At 41.4% G+C, this 17,806-nt stretch overlaps 1 protein-coding gene across 1 annotated transcript in view; it reads left to right on the top strand.

The window, feature by feature from the left end:
* Window positions 1–17,806, top strand: part of LOC130182243 (rho GTPase-activating protein 26-like) — a 90,483-nt gene that overhangs the window by 57,098 nt on the left and 15,579 nt on the right. The window contains exons 13-20 of the mRNA XM_056396994.1: window positions 230–295; window positions 2,668–2,742; window positions 2,838–2,922; window positions 3,731–3,789; window positions 11,247–11,352; window positions 13,041–13,200; window positions 14,748–14,892; window positions 15,242–15,422. Of these exons, the coding sequence (XP_056252969.1) occupies window positions 230–295; window positions 2,668–2,742; window positions 2,838–2,922; window positions 3,731–3,789; window positions 11,247–11,352; window positions 13,041–13,200; window positions 14,748–14,892; window positions 15,242–15,422 (877 nt within the window). The remainder of the gene's footprint in view (window positions 1–229; window positions 296–2,667; window positions 2,743–2,837; window positions 2,923–3,730; window positions 3,790–11,246; window positions 11,353–13,040; window positions 13,201–14,747; window positions 14,893–15,241; window positions 15,423–17,806) is intronic.

Raw genomic sequence — 17,806 nt, 5'->3', positions numbered from 1 at the left:
ATTCTGAATGCTCTGTGTGTCTATCTATTTGTGGCCCAGGGAACAATTCAGTATCTCTAAAAGATGTGTGTGCGCATTATTTCAATTTTGTCGTGTTACCATTTTCAAATACATGGTCATCCTGTTATGCGTTCTGTTTTATGTAAATTGAAAATCATTTTTCTTCTGACCGTGACTCATTTCACTGTGATGGCTCACACTCATTCTGCTCGTCTCCCTCTCCCCTCAGTGGCCCAGCTGGATGTCATTGGGTTCAACGTGATGAAAAAATTCATCTATGCTGTGGAGACTCGAGGTACGATGTTAACTCAGACTCTGTGGATTTCTTGCTTCATTAGTTTGATACGCTGTAATGTAGACAGAATCTGTAAGCACAGGAAGTCAAGAGCAAAGTTTTTCCACCAGAAGCCCAACCTTAAGAAAAGGTCTGATTTTGGAGCACTGTGTCGTAGTAAGTACAATATATAAACAAACATAAAATTCAGTCATTCATGTCACGCAAATGTATGTCCCATTAAAGACTCGTGAAGAAGCCAAATTCCATAATTTACTTTAATAAAACTCTCCATCTAAAATGGTTCTTTTTGGTCCTTCAAAGTTCACACAGAATTTACAAAAACATCTTGGCTCCTGCATCTACAACCTGCAACCAGAAATCTGGGTGTAATATTTGACAGTGACCTCAAGTGTGAAAAGCAAGTTATTCGGTCATATTTTCATTACAATGAGCAGCATCTCAAAAATCATCTTCTTGCCTCTCTCGTCTTGATCTCGGGAAGGGGACATATGCTTTCGTGTCGTCTCGGTTAGATTATTGTACTTTGTTGTATTCACGGTTTAGCCGAAAAAACAAACCCGATGCCTTCAGCACGCACAAAACGCAGCTGCTCGGCTTTCAGCGAATACTAAAACACAAGATCGTCTCACTCCTGTTGAGCCTCTCTGCACCAGTCAGTTTTAGAATTTTAAAACTTAACTGATTACCATTTAAGCAGTTTATGGTTTAGCTCCCACTTATATTGGTGAGTTATTGCTCCCCTACAAGCCAGAGCACTGCCTCGGATCCTCATGCTGGGCCCCTCTGGCTGTTCCTAAGTTCTGATTTAAGACTTCAGAGGACTGGTCTTTTGCAGTCAAGGCTCCTCAGCTCTGGAACTTATAAAACATAACTAATCTAAATCCTTCATAACTGAAAAACAGAGTTTATATTAATACCAACCATGAGTTATGTCGACAGAAATACAGTGCAATGACATGGATTCATTGTCAAATTAAATCATATTTTCATGATTGTAGTGATCTCATTAAGGGAGCATAGGGAGACATAAAGCATGATAAGCTAGCATAAAATCACATCACATTATATACAGTACACAGTAGACTTAAAAAAAATGTTTATGTAATGCTACCATAGATACAGTATGTATACAGTATATGTTATGTGTGTAGGTACACAGTCACGCAGCGAGCTAAACACACTTCCAATAATGGCTGAAGGATTGCCTTTGAGGTTTCTACTGGAGGCAGATGTGAAATGTGTGAGAACAGCACTGGACAAAATCAGTAGTAGAGAACGTTGAGATTCCATAAATAGTTGTTTGACAAAAAGATGATTAAGTACGGTAACAAGGGAACTGGACTCACAATATTATCGAATAATTATCTGTCACATTATTCACATTGAGTTTCGGGAGGATACGAAGCTTAAACACAAAGTTCTCATCGAAAGTACGACAAAATAATTCATCAAGTAAATGTAAAAAGGCTAAAATACGCAGCAGTTCTCTCAGTAAGTAACGTTATCTGCAGCTAGTAGCCTACAGTGGCTAGCTTGGTTAGCAGTGAGCTGATTAAAGAAAAAAAAAATTCTACTCAATCACAAAACTGCTGTAATGAAAAAAAAAAGAACCTAGAGATAATGCCCCAACAGGAGCATGTTGGGAGTGAATAAAAGATACACATCAGACACAATGTTGACTGTAACAATGTCAGTTAAACAGCTATGGAGATTATAGTATGTACAGTTTGTATTTATTTCTGATAAAAGAGATAACGTATTATATCACCAGAGTCTTTTAAAGGGTGAATAATTAAATATATAACGCATGATACAAGCTCACTTCCATGTTCCACACAAACAGCTGGTAGAGGGTGGTTTGAAATGACAGGCGTCAAAGGTCGTCTGCAGGATCTGAAGCCTCCGCCTTCTGAGCGTGTTGTCTTCTGATGCATCTAAAATGTCACAGTAATTGTCCACATGGGCGATAACATTACCTTTTCCCCTTCATCGGCTGCACCAAGAAGGGTTCATTACTACACACTCTTGTTTGGCATACACATTTACATTTAAATTGTATGTAATGATGGCCTCGTGTTTCTCAGCTGCCCGGATTATTATTTACATGAGGGGCATGTATGGAAAGAAAAGTGGCTCCAAAACAATGAGTGGTGATAAATGAAATATTAAAGCAAATGTAAATGCTAAAATGACCCGAATTGTATTAAACTAATTTGGCATTACAGTAAACCTGCTGACCGGCTCTTGGCCCTTATAAAAAGCATCATTTAGATTCTATGTAAGTGGATGAATTCACTCTCCTCTGCTCTCCTCTCCTCTCCTCTCCTCTCCTCTTCCTCTTCCCCTTCCTCTTCCCCTTCATCTTCCAGGTATTAATGAACAGGGATTGTACAGAATTGTTGGCGTCAACTCCAGAGTACAAAAACTACTGAGCCAGGCTATGGGTAAAGATGCACGGAACACACACATTTAGGCAAAACTGCAAATAAAATCTGTTTTCTCTTCTTTAATTTTATTATCTTCATTTTCCGTTCATCAGATCCTAAGACGTGTGCTGACGTGGAGCTGGAAAACCCAGAGTGGGAAATAAAGACGATCACGAGCGCTATCAAGCATTATCTCAGGTTTGTGTGAAAAGGCTCAAACAAAAGAAAACACTGTGAAACAGCTGTGCTCTACATAGTTCTGTAGTTCTAAAAACAGCCAAACTGTCATTAAATTGTTTCATTATTCAAATATTAAGAGTGTTTGTGCAGTATAAAGCACATCTCTGGTGTGGATTGTTAATTTTCCCATTTATTCCATACAGTATTTAATGTATTTGCTTGTTTAAAAAAAAATATATATATTTTTTTAAACTTTCATTTACCCATACAGGAGTTGTTCTCCGCAGAGATGTATTGCTTCAGCAGTGTTGCACTTATGATCAATGACACAATCACTTCTCTTACCTGCTTGGCCACTGTATAGCAGCTGACATTTAAATTACTTCCTCAAGAGCATCTCAACAGTTGGTAATGAGGGAAGGAGGATTGCGGGAGGCCGGGAACAGGCGGCTCAGTGGAATTGAGAAACGCATGAAGGGAGGAAAGAGGGGGAGTGTGGGTGTTCAAGCTGTGCTCAGTCCGCTGTAACTGAATGAATCTACACTACTCACAGGTTCACAAACGTGCACATGTTGACACATTCACGCGCGTACTGTACACACACAATGCCACTTCTTTGGCACATAAATGGACAGATTGACGTCCGCAAACAGCACACAAACACTCTCACAGCATGAGGACCTCAGGTCACCTGGAGGGAGAAAAAAGTGCTCCTTCAGAACCATTCAGATCGATTCACTTCTGCAAAGCAGCCAAATCCAAACTCTTGTTCCGACTTCTAACCCGACTTTCTCCACCCTTATGTCTCCGTCTCCTGTGTTTGCAGAGTGCTGCCCGCCCCTCTCATGACATACCAGTACCAGAGGAGCTTCATCAAAGCTGCCAGTGAGTATTCTGCTTTCATGTGTCTTATTTGCCTCTTCAATGTGAGTCTAGTTGGCAGAACACAAGGCGAACTCTCTCCTGCAGTTTGAGGTTTGTTTGATTCCCACTGAGATTACCCACATAAAAACAGGGCAAACAGCTATTCTAATGCCACCTTGGACTGAATAAACAGTCTGTACTAAATAGAAGATCATATGGTTTAATGGTTTATATATTCTTACAACAAACTGTTAAGCAGCAGAATCCTTGGGTACCTTGTGGTTTGCTGCTGATTTCAGATGAAACCCTCATGGGTTGTGTCATGTTGACATATACACTTTATAAATGGATTAAATATGATTTCTGTAATACTTAAACCAAAGATTCTGTCTCCTCTGACAGTGAATCTGTTTCAAGACATCTCTTAAGCCTTCCTCCAGCTCAGTTTGGAAAATGAAAGCATCAAATGAATCATCATGTGAATGAGGTCATGACTTGCTGTTAAACCAACTGCCGCTTGCAAATAGACGGTTCACCTGCTGAGATACCAGCAGACCCACTGTACCACTGGGTCTGTTTGGTCTGGCAAACGAGCCCCCCGACTGTGCTTCTTTATGTTGTGCGAGGCGCACAGTACGTTACCGACCTGCTGTGTCTGTACAGTTTTCATACGATATATAGATTCAAATTCCACATGAAGAGGAAAAGCCTGGGGAGCTGATCTAAAAGTGGCAGCCTAGTAAAAGCTTAGCGTTTTGTGGTTTGCTGGGTCAGAAAGCAGCTGCAGAAATGTTTCCCTTATGTTGCACCAGTACCTGATGGGTGGGGCGTATTGATTCGGGATAAATAATTTCATAATAATTCACATTCAGCTGACTTCAAGATGGATTGCCTAAACTGTCCAACTGCAATAATCTCAGTGTATTAGATTCCTCTCATGTGGCTCCTAGGCAACAAAATAAACTTTTGCAAGCACTAGCTGTTTTTTTTGTTTTTTTTTAAGCAGTAAAGACTTTGCATGAATAGTTTTTCTACATCTTGGTGTTTTTGTCTGGCCTGGTTTGATCTACACAGGTTTAGTTGAGTTTTGTCCATGTCTGTGTTGCTACTGTATCTTCTTTTTTACGAAATGTTTGAAGATTCGGTTTATTCTGACAAGTTCAGGTGCAGTTTAGTTCAATCCAGTCCAGTCTAGTCTGACAGGATGTGTCAGTGACCTGTTTTCTTTGTTTGCCAGTAGCTAAGCCTCTATGAAGGCTGAGCTGACAGGGGAAGGAACTGCAGGAAATGACCGCGTGTCTCTGGCAACACTACCAAGAAAAATGGCTCCATAGTGAGGCCAACTGGACAGAAAAAAGGAGAAAATGTGTGTGTGTGTGTGTGTGTGTGTGTGTGTGTGTGTTGTGTGTGTGTGTGTGTGTGTGTGTGTGTGTGTGTGTGTGTGTGTGTGTGTGTTTGTCAGTTAAGAGTGCCAAGGTAGCTGGTTTGATACCAACTTGGACAACCCATGCTATAATGGTTTTGTAATAATCATAAAATATAACGCATGCTTGCCAGCCATTTGTGTAATTTTACAAATTTCTATGTCTCATCTCTCCTCGGCTCTGTCCTTCTGTTAAACTTATACTCTCTCTTTTCCCCCTGCCATTCATCAGTGTCTGATTATGTGGGTGTCTTTGCATGTCATGAACTTGTGCGAGAACGCATATGTGCAAGAATGCGTGTCTGCGTGTGAGAGTGCGCTTTAGTATTTTTTTTAATTTTATTTTACAAGGCAGAATTTTACAGAGGCAGTGAGGTGTTTTGAGGACAGTGTCCTCACTTGAACTCCCTCTTTCAGCTCCTCCTCTCTCTCCTCCTCCTCTCTTTCACGTATCCTTTCCAGCTCCTCCCATCACTCCCCTTAAATATCTCATCTTCCTGCTCCTCCTCCAGTTTCATCTCGGCTTACTCTCTCCCGTCCCGTGCTGCTCTGGTTTTTTTTAAATAGCTGGTTTTAACAGAGAGCAGAGGCGGAGGAAGTAGAAAAAAGGAGGAAATGGAGTGGAAAAACGGGGAGGGTAAGAGAGGGAAAGATGAGAAAGGGTAGTAGGAGGAGGGAGGGAGGCAGGGAAAATGGTGCCACCTGGATTCGAGATACCTGCTTTAGGCATGTGGCAACAAGAAAGCAAACATACAGTAATTACTCTGTCTTAAGTCATTAGTTTTGCTTTCAATATCCCCTCATGAATCCATTTTTTACCTCATACTTCCCCATTGATTCTCTCTCTTTCTTACTCTTATCTCCTATCCAACTTTACTCACCTTCACCCTTTTTTTTTTTCTTCAGTTTTTGCTTTATCACCTAGCACATTAAAGAAAGAGTTAAAAAGATGAGAGATGATATTGCGGTGAAAACAAATTGAGCTTAATCAAAAGTTAATATACACTTTAACAGAGTCTAACCTGAGTGGCACATATTTCACCAGACAGGATGCTGCCCCTCTTTTGAAGCAGACGAGTTGTCAAGGGTCGTCCTATAATTCCCAATGGAGTGATTTTTTTTTTGCTGCTTGCTCCATAGACGATACAGATATCACAATCGCAAGTTGAACAGCAGAAACAATTGCACAAGGTGGGACTCAGCACTTTAGTGTGTGAGGTCAAACTTTAAGATGGCGACATGGCCCTCCCGTGTCTCTCCTCTGAAGGAAAAGTGATCAGATGGAAGATTTCAGGATAAATATCCCGCTTGCTCTTCAAAGTGAAGATGGATCAGGAGAGCTCTTTTCCAAATTTTATCCTCTTGCTGTTTTCACTGACGCGAGGTTTATGAAACCGATAATCTGCCAAGAAATCCACTTCATTCAGTGACTGGGTTAGTAATGCGTAACTGAGAAAGTATGTAGGATTTTAAGGCTTTTTTTTTTTTCTTTTTCTTTTTCTTTTTTTTTTTCATATTGTCTAATAGAGTGCAGACCGTCTGATAGTTTGCAGCGTTATCCCCATTTGTATGATTCACTTTGCCCTGCCTTTCTCTACGATGGCAGGTTTTCAACCTTCCTTTGAGTTTGAACATATGGAACAGGTATAAGGACGTTTGCCTTGACACCGGTTAGTTTCAAGTAGACTCTGGCCTTACGCAAAGTAGCACAGATGCCCTTCTCACTAATCGTCACCCAGGGTCTCCTACCGGTCGGATTCGTGTGGAATATCTCCGCAGACATGCCTGCAGGCAGCATCCTAATCAGGGGCCTGAACCACCTCAGCCGATGTCTCTGTAACACAAAGAAGCAGTGGTTCGACTGCCAGAGCTTTCAGACGTGTGAATTCTTCACCCTGTTCTTAATGTTACACCCCTTGTAAGGAAACTTTTTTTTTTGTGTATCTTGTAAACACAATCTCATTCTTTCAGTCGCTATCCAAAGCTGAGGACCTTGGATGAGGGTTGGTATGCAGACAAACCGGTAAATCGAAAGCGTCGCCTTCATGCTTAGCTCTGTTTTGACCACAGTCGTCTGCTGCTACACCCACATCGCTGCTGATACTGCGGTGACCTGCCTGTTGGTCTCACGCTCCATCTCGCCTCTTGCTGTGTTTTTCTTGTGATGATGACAATTGTTTTCCTTCGTGCATCATGACGTTGTCCTTCTTGTAACCTGCTCTGGATCTTCTCTGCTTCAGCTGTAACGACTGACAGAACTTTCCAGACAAAGAGGAGAAGTGTTGTCGGCGTTGGTCAGGTGCAAAGGGTCAACGGACATCAACCTCTTAAAACAAAACGTTTACCAGTACATGTACCGTGGCACACAGAACACAGGAGATTGCAAGCAACAGAACATTAAGAGTTCAAAGCTTCGCCAAAAGTAACATCCCTCCACTTAACACCAAACCTGTTGGCATCGCGCCTATCAATGGGAAACACTGTAGTCAATAATTTAGAGCGCTTTGTGTGCATGAGTGAACGCAGGCAGTGTCATATTGTTTGCGAGCCAGGCGGTGTAATTTCAGCCCGCGTCTAAAACAACGCTCATACAAGAGCTTTCTCATTTGAATAATAATTCTGATCATTTCGGCAAGTGATGGTTCGGCAGCTCCCAACGCGTCTTTCGGCTTCACGTGAACGAGAACGCACGAAACAGGAAAGTGGAGATTTTACTTGTCGTCCGTGGTTTTGTTCTGGGAAAAAAAATAGAAACGAAGGCAAAGACGGATACACGTTGTTTGTTTATTTCTGACACTCAACCCATAAACTGCAAATGCCTGTGACTGAAATAAATGGCGTGGACAATAAACATTCACCGTGACACCCCTAAAACCAAAATGGAAGGGCTGAAAGATGCTAAAACGCCCTTCAGAGCAGAGGAGTATTGTAAAATTGGGTGATTCCGTCACTACCAGACAGCCCTTCAAGACCACACCAAAAAAAAAGTTGCCTTGTTAAAACTGTAGATGTTTCGTATTTGTACAGTTTGTTCTGTCTTGTGTATCCCGCCACAATATGAATCCAGGCAGCGTTGAAATATAGGATACACTGCACGCACTGCACAGGCCAGGAGATGTCAAGTATAAATAATGAATGGCAAGAAAGTAGAACAGGTGGTGGTTGCTGGAGTTTGTTGAGGATCAGCCGATGGCCAGCAGATGTGGCGAGCATGCTTCATTTACTATATATGGGTGTGTATGTGTTTGCTTTCCCGACTTTGATTGTAAAAGTATGTACTCCATACATAATCAAAATCCCTTCTCACTTAAGAGATGCACAAATTAAATTTTTGATGAAGTCGGACACAGACTTGTTTTCTCAGTCTTAACTCTGTCAGCAGGAGCTGTAAAAAAGGTGGTATCTTTTACATCTGAATTCAAGTCAACGGTCAGATGTTTTGTGTAAAACTGGCAACACTCTTAGCCCAATTAACTTCATAACAAGAGAGCTGGCAAAAGTCATTATGGAGCTTCAACCTGGGTTAGGTAGTGCTAGGTGAATATTAACCCGAAGAACAGCTCTGAAATCATCACCAAAAACATGCTTGTATGACAAGGAGGGAGGATGTGCATGAATTCTAATGCGATATTGTTGTGTGCAGTAGTGATGCGCGGATCGGCTCTGATGTCATCCGAATCCTCATGTATGCATAAAGAATCCACTCGCCGCCCACCCGAACGAATAATTTTCCACGATTTAAGGCAGGACTGTATTCAGATGCATATACCCCAATGTTGAAAGATGAAAAAAATAAAATAAAAAATAAATAAATAAATAAAAAAGAATCTTGGGAATATTGTTCATTTATTTATTTATTTATTTAGTCAAAAGGGCCACATTTCAAGGTTAAAAAAAGGTTTTCGTCTGTGATGTGTTGGGTGAGGCGGACGCTGTGATGATAAATGCCTTCTGCTTGTTGTAATCACTTGTGACTCAGCACCAAAGCTACTGACCACAGCATTACACTGCCTCTCAGAATGTGATTTGTGCATGTGTGTTTTCTTTGGTTTGTGACTCATCACAGTGGCTGGTGTGTATTAACAGTATTTGCATGTGTGTGTGCCCGTAGTAAATTAAGTCTAGTAAAATAGAACAAACGTTCTTGTTTTTTTCATCGCGAATGATTTAAAATGATTTCTTTTTATCATTAGATGAAATTAGATGTGATGTGCAGTTGAGGCATAGTCGTAAAGAAAGCCAAACAATAAAACAAAGACCAGGACCTTGCCAAAGTATGTGACTGGCTTCTCTCGGTCTGTAATTCTGGTTATCTGTCAGTCATATCAACTCTTCTGCTTTAAAATTGCTCTTGGATCGAATTAATACATTTTCAATAGTAATAAATTTTGTCTTCTGGAAGCTTGGTAATTTTTCATACATTGCACGCACATCCTGTGGGTGTTTGCACCTCAGTTTTCAGTTGCAGTCTGAAGGAAGAGAAGAGCATGTGCTTCAGCATAATGTGTGTGAAGCGGTGGACACCGGAGAATGCATTAAAGGGGATGATGCGGGGAAGAATGAATGGAGCTGTTTTCATGCGCTGGCATCTTTTTGGAGACGTGTGGGTGTAGTGTATGTGCACATGCATGTGTATGTTAAAGATGTTTGACTTTTTGATTTCAGCGTTTGTAATGCACTTGTGTCCACTAAATGTTTGGTGAATATCATTTGGTCTGTATTTACTATATGTATGTATATGTATGTTTTGGTATGTGTATGTTGGAGCTTGTCAGCCCTGTTACTTGGTAAGAACGTGTGTGTGTGTGTGTGTGTGTGTGTGCACGTGTGCCTATGCCTGTGTTTAAGATGCTCTGCTAGTTGTGAGAGAATTGCCCGGCGCTGACAGCCAGACCCCGAGGGTTGATCTAGTGTGAGTCTGCTGTCATCTCTCTATCGACTGGCTCTGCGGTCGTGACTTATTATAGTCATTCATCAACAACAGGTCTCTCTGCTTGCCTGTCTGTCTACCCCCCCTGCCTGTCTACCTGTTCATCACCAAGACACAGAGCTTCTCCACTCTGCAGCAGATTTAAACACTCAGTGACTAAGCAAGCCACTTGTTTATTTGTCTCAGACTCCATCACTCTGACTATCTTTTGTGCGTTATGCATCCCTCTCTGTATCAAAATAAATACTCCTGAAGTCTGTATTAGGAGTGTTTTAAAATGACTTTGTAGTGGTATTCACATCCACGCACAAAGCTGATGTTATATTTTTCTGACCACAAGAAAGAATGCCTTATTCTGTCTCTGAACCTTCACACTTCCTGTCTATGTTAATCAGCCAAGAGGTCATTGGTTCCTGCTGAAGACTAAAACAGTTCACAAACAAATAGTTTCATTAAAAAAAAAAAAAAAAAAAAAACATTTTCGTTTTTAACAAATTCCATTTAAACAGGTGTGTAAATATTTGTTGGGGACTATTTTCAGTCGTGGATTAATACACATTTAGAACTCTAGTGAGTATTTTTGGGGAGCAGGATGGTCTTTGCGGAACTGACTCAAAATAAAATACAGTGTCCACAGGAATAAGCTCCATCAGGCTTCAGCTACGCTGACAATACACACGTTAGCAGCATCAATTCCTTCCTGGTTTTCAGGAGATTTCATGGCAATGAGAAAAATGTAGAATCATACCAACCTTTATGCTTTTAGTAATGAGTCTAATGTATTTACTACAGCTATGGAGATCTCTGCATAATAGATCCACTCAATGTGAGAAAATCTGGACGAAGCTGTCCTTGTACACTATTCTTTGCTCATTCTAACAAAGTATGAAATATGTCTCTGCACCAAGGTCTGACAAATGTCTGGCTGTACAATGATAACTTGCTGCAATATGTAACATCTTTAGTAACAACAAGAATAAAAGCAGAATAAATAGACATTTCAGTTTACCTGTCCATGTATATGTAAAAAAAAAAAAAAAAAAAAAAATCAACTGTGATTTGCTCAAGTCTTTACTTCTTCAATGACGGTCTCACTTCCTGTCTTTTCTGTCTGTCTGTGAACAGAACTGGACAACCCAGAGGCCAGGGTGACAGAGATTCATGCTCTGGTGCATCGACTACCTGAGAAGAACAGACAGATGCTGGAGCTGCTGATGAAACATCTGGCCAAGTAGGTGGCGATATCACACACACTTGGACACAGATACCTAAGTGCGGCCATTGTTATTTTTGCTGTATCAAACACTGTGCACTCTCCTCTCCTCTCCTCTCCTCTCCTCTCCTCTCCTCTCCTCTCCTCTCCTCTCCTCTCCTCTCCTCTCCTCTCCTCCTCTCCTCTCCTCTCCTCCTCTCACACTGCTGTAAAATGCTCCTTAGCTTGATTTCTGTTGTTGTCCTTCTGCAGAAAGGATTAGTGCTCTGTGTAATCTCTTGACCACATGCATTAAGTCAGTGTGTACCGGAAATAGAAGCAGCCACTAGATCAAATCTATTTTCTCCACTTTTCCCTTGAAGAGAAAGAGAGGTTAGTGGTGGTCAGGTGCAGGTCTTTGTCTGGAGGCCAGGAAATGTAGGAGCTGCCATGATTACAGGCCTAGTGAGGGAGGACTAGCTTGGTGATTTGCAGGTGAAAAAAAAGATGTCTTGGGTAAAGCTAGCTGAAAGTCAGCGTTTTTCATAGATCTACTTTACTTATGAATTTTGTTTTAACAGGAGTTAAGTGACTATACATCAATCTGATGCATTTTGACCTAGGTTTTACATAGCTTTCTAGATATTCACTGACCTGCAAATCACAAAATCACTGCTTCTCTAGGAGATAATAGGATGCTGCTTACCCTTTGAGCTGATTGGAATTCACTGTTTTGCTCAAGGACCTTTCAGCAGGGTAGATGCTGATGAGCACTCCAGACGATTAGGTTCAAGAAATCTGTTGTAAGGCCACAGGAGCAATCTCTATTTTCTCACACAGTCCATTCCCTAACAACGGACTCCTCCTTTTCTTTCTTTCCCCCGGGGCTTCAAATCCCACCTCTGCCTCTGTTTTTTGGCATCAAAATATTGCACAGAATCAAACAGGTTGACTCTATGTATATTAGATAGCCACAAGCTGCAGCAGCCCTTAAGTTTAAAAAAAAAAAAAGCAGAGCATGACACTGTTGGCTTATGTGTAATAATTCCTCTAATGCAGCCAACTGGCATTGTGCTTTCACTCTAAACCCATATCTAAGCCCTCTGGCTTTATCAGGCTTTTCTTCAACAGCAGCAGCATGATATAATGTGTGACGAATGAGCCGTCGGCCATGTTTATACAACATGTAGGCGAATACAAATGCAGGTACTTTGAGAACCTTTACCTGGGCTTAGTGGATTACACCTGCCTACGGTCATCATCATCATCATCACTGGATTATAGGTTTGATGACTTGGGGGGGTTGTCTCTCTCTCCATGGAGACATTGGTAGCATTGCTCTTGGTTGTAAATATGAGGAGTGGCACAGATAGTTGAGTAGTAAATGAAAAAGGAGACCTAGCTGTAAACACACCGCTGATATATTATTAGCTCTGCTACATATGGCAGAGCAACATTAGCATTCTTTTAAAGGCTTGTTTGGGGCGACTCCATTGAGTGTTCAACTCCTCTGATAAATACTTTTGCTGATAAATGCTTGACTGTGTTCACCAGCTAGTTTATTAGCGCTTTTTCCTCCCTGCTGCTTGACAAGAGCAGTAAAACTAATTTTCAAACGTTAAAGATGCAGCGGGTTTTTGGATTTAATGTGCTGCCACCAACTCTCTCACTCTCTGTCTCTCTCTCTCTCTCTCTGTCTCTCTCTCTCCGTCTAACCCCCTCAACAGTGTGGCCAGTCACCACCAGCACAACCTTATGACCATCGCTAATCTGGGTGTGGTCTTCGGGCCGACTCTGCTGCGCCCCCAGGAGGAGACGGTGGCGGCCATCATGGACATCAAGTTCCAGAACATAGTCGTGGAGATCCTCATAGAGCACCATGAAAGGGTAAGAGTGTGTGAGTGTGCACGTATACAAATGAATAACACAAACAGTGGCATTTGGTGACGTGGTACCGACTTATATGAATCCCACAGCATTTTCAAGGGGATTAACTTTGTGTAAATGCGCATTAAACCAACAATTAATGCACCTAATGCTTTATATCTGAACACCTGCTACACACACACATACACACTCTATGTATGCACCGCATATATGCGCTTTAAAGCCACTTTCCCCCTTTAGATCCAAGCAGCTTATTGGCCAGTCAAGCTGCTTACATATGTCGCCATGGCAACAGATAGATCAGCGTTACTGTTGGAGACTTCAGGGATGCACACACACACACACACATACACACACACACACACACACACACACACACACACACACACACACACACACACACACACACACACACACACACACACACACATAGGAGATGTGTTAGCCCCCTCCATCCTCCAGACTTCCCGGGCAACCGCTGTGTCTGTGCATGTGATAGAACGCTCCTGCATCCTTGAAGAGATCTTGCATGCTCATGTGCTGCAATGAAACATTTGTGTGTTTCATGTGATCCTGCTTTTTAATTTTTATTTTGCTTTCGCTGTAACCAAAACAACAAATCCAGTGTGTCTAAAATGGGATCTCAAGCACTCCAGTCTTTTATTGCTCCTCATTTCCTTCTTGAGTGGAGCTATGGGTGTGAGACAGAAAAAAAAAAAAAATCAGATGACAGATGATGACGTTTGACGTGAGATGAAATAACGGACTAAATACCAGCAGATTAGCATTAGTTGAGGAAAAAATATCAATTTTGAAAAATGTTGAGATACATAATGAATGAGGGGGAAAACACTTGGAACACAGTACATGTGCATTTTCATCACAGCATGAGATTTTAAGCATTTTTGCCTGATCATGCATCAAAGAGTTGAAATAAATTTTGCCAATGTTGCAATCAGTGCCACCTTACTGCGGACTAAAGCCCAAAATGTCCCCTGTTGTTAAGGCTTTGCAAATGTGATTATTCCCAGTTAAAAGACGTTTTATGCACAGCAGTGAGCAGCTTGGTCTGCAAAGAGCCTGAGCTGCAGAGGTTGCAATTCTGCTGTATAAAACCAGGAATTAATATTAGTATGAATACTGTATCAGCTCACATATTATACCTTCTTGCTTTTCAGAGAGCAAGAAGGCAAGAATTTTTAACTAGGCATTTAGTGACTCATACTGTAGGACAACTGGTGGTTTAGCATGTCAGGTTGCTTTTTTTAGTACTGTTTCTGTATCAAATCACAATCTGGCATATTGTTGGATGGGTGTGCATGTTTTAACGTTTAAGCACAACACTGCGATCACTGACTTTGCCCTGCATGTGTTAAGATAAGGGAAGCTACACTGCCCTGCAGTTACATATGAGAAAATAAATTGCTTGACATGCTGTACACATGTTGTTTATGTTGTTGTTTTTTTACAATTCATATATTGTTGCTTTATACATATATATATATATATATATATATATGTCTTTGCTACTGTCTGTGTTTGCTCAGATATTCAGAGAGGTGCCGAGTTCTGCCGGAGGTTCAACCAACCTGCAGCCCAACCTGTCCAGGAGAAAAAGCACTGAGAACAAAGCCCCGTCCTGCAGCGAGAGGCCTCTCACACTCTTCCACACACCAACACATTCCCAGAAAGGTGAGCTGAACCGCTTATAATTTGTTTTTCCTATTTTTTTTCTTCCACTTAGTTTTTTCTTATTCCGTTAGAGTTGAGTTACACCTGCTATGTATTGCCATATGGTCGGCTTAGAGAGAAAAGCAAGTGTCTAAAACCATTTCTTTATGTCGGAAAGCATAAACAACACACTGTGTGTCAGTGGTTACTGTTAGCTCATGATCAGAGAGAGTTCACTGTGGCCAACAGATGGATGGTTTTAGAACAGGAAAAGGCATGTCTGTTCAAAAGTGGCTATTTGCAGAAAAATAGACAGGCTTTTTCTCAATCTAAAAAACACCAGGTAGTAAATGTTTCTTTATTCTTGCAGGTGAAAAGAGGAACAGTGTTGTCAACACCACAGTCAGCGAGCTACAGCAGCCGGTTTCCTCCTCTGCCAACTGTAACAGCAGCAGCAGCAGCAGCAGCAGCAGCCAGGGTCGAACCCCGAGACACAGCCTGACCAGCAACGACGGAGAGCAGGACAACCGGCAGATCCGACCCAGCTCACTGTGAGTGGCACAGAGCAGTGAGCACCTAATTTTAATGGTTTTCCCTTTTTATCTCCCCAAAAACATCTTCTGAGCTTTCCTTATTTACTGGAAGCAGGAGTGAAAACTTTCTAGGAGGAAATGTAAAAACCTTTGGATGCTTATGGAAATAAAGTCAATGAGAAAAATCTGTTTAAATTGATCATCATCTAGTTAAGAAAAATAAAATAAGAAATCTGTGCGTTTTCAAAGGAAATTCTTAAACAGAAAACGGTGGCCGTCACTTATAGAATGCAGCACAGGGAACTTTGTGCAAAAATAATTAAGACAGAACAGAGACAGAAACAATATTAAGACGTCAAGTAAACAGAAAATGAGCAGAAGCTTTACAGCTTAACAGATGTTTGGGAGTAAGGGGTGAAGGGGGGTTTGGACCCATTTGGATATACAAAGAGACATACTGTATATGCTCACGGGCAAACATAAACTTCAAAGGCACTAGCAAATATGGGTTCAAGAATGTCTAGCACATTTTTTTTTTTACCATGCACGCAGACACTCACAGGCACAGGAATGTTTGAGCACATAACGCACACATCAGCGCACACACGTGCATATGTGGCAGCTCAGAGCTTAAGCAGAAGTAGTCTTGTGACTGTCAGGTTGTCGGAGTGAATCCCAAAAGTATCTGGGAAGTATTTTCAGCAAGGAACTGAACTCCCAACTGCGCTGACTGTAGAAAAGTTGTTTTTACTTCCCCTGGATGCGAATGAAAGCAAGTACACAAAATCCCATACACACACACACACACACACACACACACACACACACACACACACATAAATGTATCGGGTAGCAGTTACATAATTTGCATATCTTTGATTTATCTTACACAGTGCGCCCGGTCTTCAGGCTTTCTCAGTGTCTGATGAGCAGTTTACATAACTAACAGGTCTGAACAAGTCCCTCTCCCTGTGTGAAGTACCATGAACATGAGAAAGGCCTATCTTGGTTATTAGGTTATTAAAAGGTGGCAACACACACATCTGCACATTGTGTCATGAGGCAAAGCATGCGCACGTAATGTACACGCACATACGCACACAGTTTCTTAATTTCTCTGTCTGTCAGCATCAGATTTTCTGCTTCCATGTTGTTGTTTCTACGAGACACTTTTGGCGTTGACACACACCTTGTCGGACCAAGATAAGATGGAGTACACACCACTAATCATCTCATTTACTGAGACAAGCCGAACAGACCTACAAGTACAAGCTGTCGCCGGGAGGCTGAATGCACGTTACCGCTGATTAGTTGCCTCCTTCCGGCTTCCCTCCGCCACCTCCACTTTCTTCTCCTTTTCTGTCGCAGATCTTCTTCATGTTCATTCTTTGATCTCTCATTCACAGCTTCTGATAATTTTCTCGCCTTTAGATGTGTGTTCTGTGTCACTGTTATTTATTCATTTTCTTTGGATACACCGCTCTGTGTGTCCGTCCACATCTCCTCTCCTCTCCTCTCAGCCACTGATGAGGACAACAAGTCGTTTGTATCAGTCAGATTACGACCTAATATCTCTCTTAACATGTGACTAACGTAGCGAGAGCTACTGTCTGTGTTGTGTATTACTGTCCCCTCACAACAGAATCACAATTAACATAAATACTGTATACAGAGCAATGGAATTATAGGTTCAATATTTTGGAGCCCCTAAAACAAATGCAGATACTCTCTCTAAATGGAACCTATAATCCTGCATTAACTGCAGAGATGAACAGTCTACTGTCTTGAGCAAGTCCTGCAGTGATACCAGCTGAGATGAAATAAGCTGGTATTTGACTTCGGTCTTCTCCCATATTACTTCTACTGCTGCTGCTGCTGCTGTGTCGTAACTCTGAAAAGTAGGGAAATGTTCATGTAAACCTCTTGACAAGCAGCTTCATCCTCTAAATGTTACAAAAAATGTTTGAAAAGTATGGTCCTTCAAAAATGAGACGCATGGTTTGCGTGAACTGTGTTTCACAAAATGTAAAATCTGAACTTGATGTAGAAAAAGGACACACTTTAAATGTATTTATTGTACCTTTATTTTACAAGAAGGGCCCTTCAGATAAAAAAAAAAAGAGTAGTAATACAACTATAACTATAAAGTTGTTAATAATTAGACTCCAATATATTATTTTGTTAATAAATAAATAAATCGCAGCAGAGAGATCAAGGTCGTGAGAGAGATGTTCAAGAGCAGAGAGAGAAAAAAGGAGACAGAAAAGCTCTCCATTATGAGTCACACATGGTCATGGCAGGGCACCTAATGGTGCATGAAATGATACGTTCACAAGGTTCTGTCCTTAATCTCTGGTTCTCTCCTCTTGAGGTCATGCTTGTATGGAATAGAGTGCGGTCAA

Source organism: Seriola aureovittata, chromosome 15 (genome assembly GCF_021018895.1).
Source record: "Seriola aureovittata isolate HTS-2021-v1 ecotype China chromosome 15, ASM2101889v1, whole genome shotgun sequence".
NCBI lineage: Eukaryota > Metazoa > Chordata > Actinopteri > Carangiformes > Carangidae > Seriola > Seriola aureovittata.
This window is presented reverse-complemented; position numbering and strand designations above follow the sequence as displayed.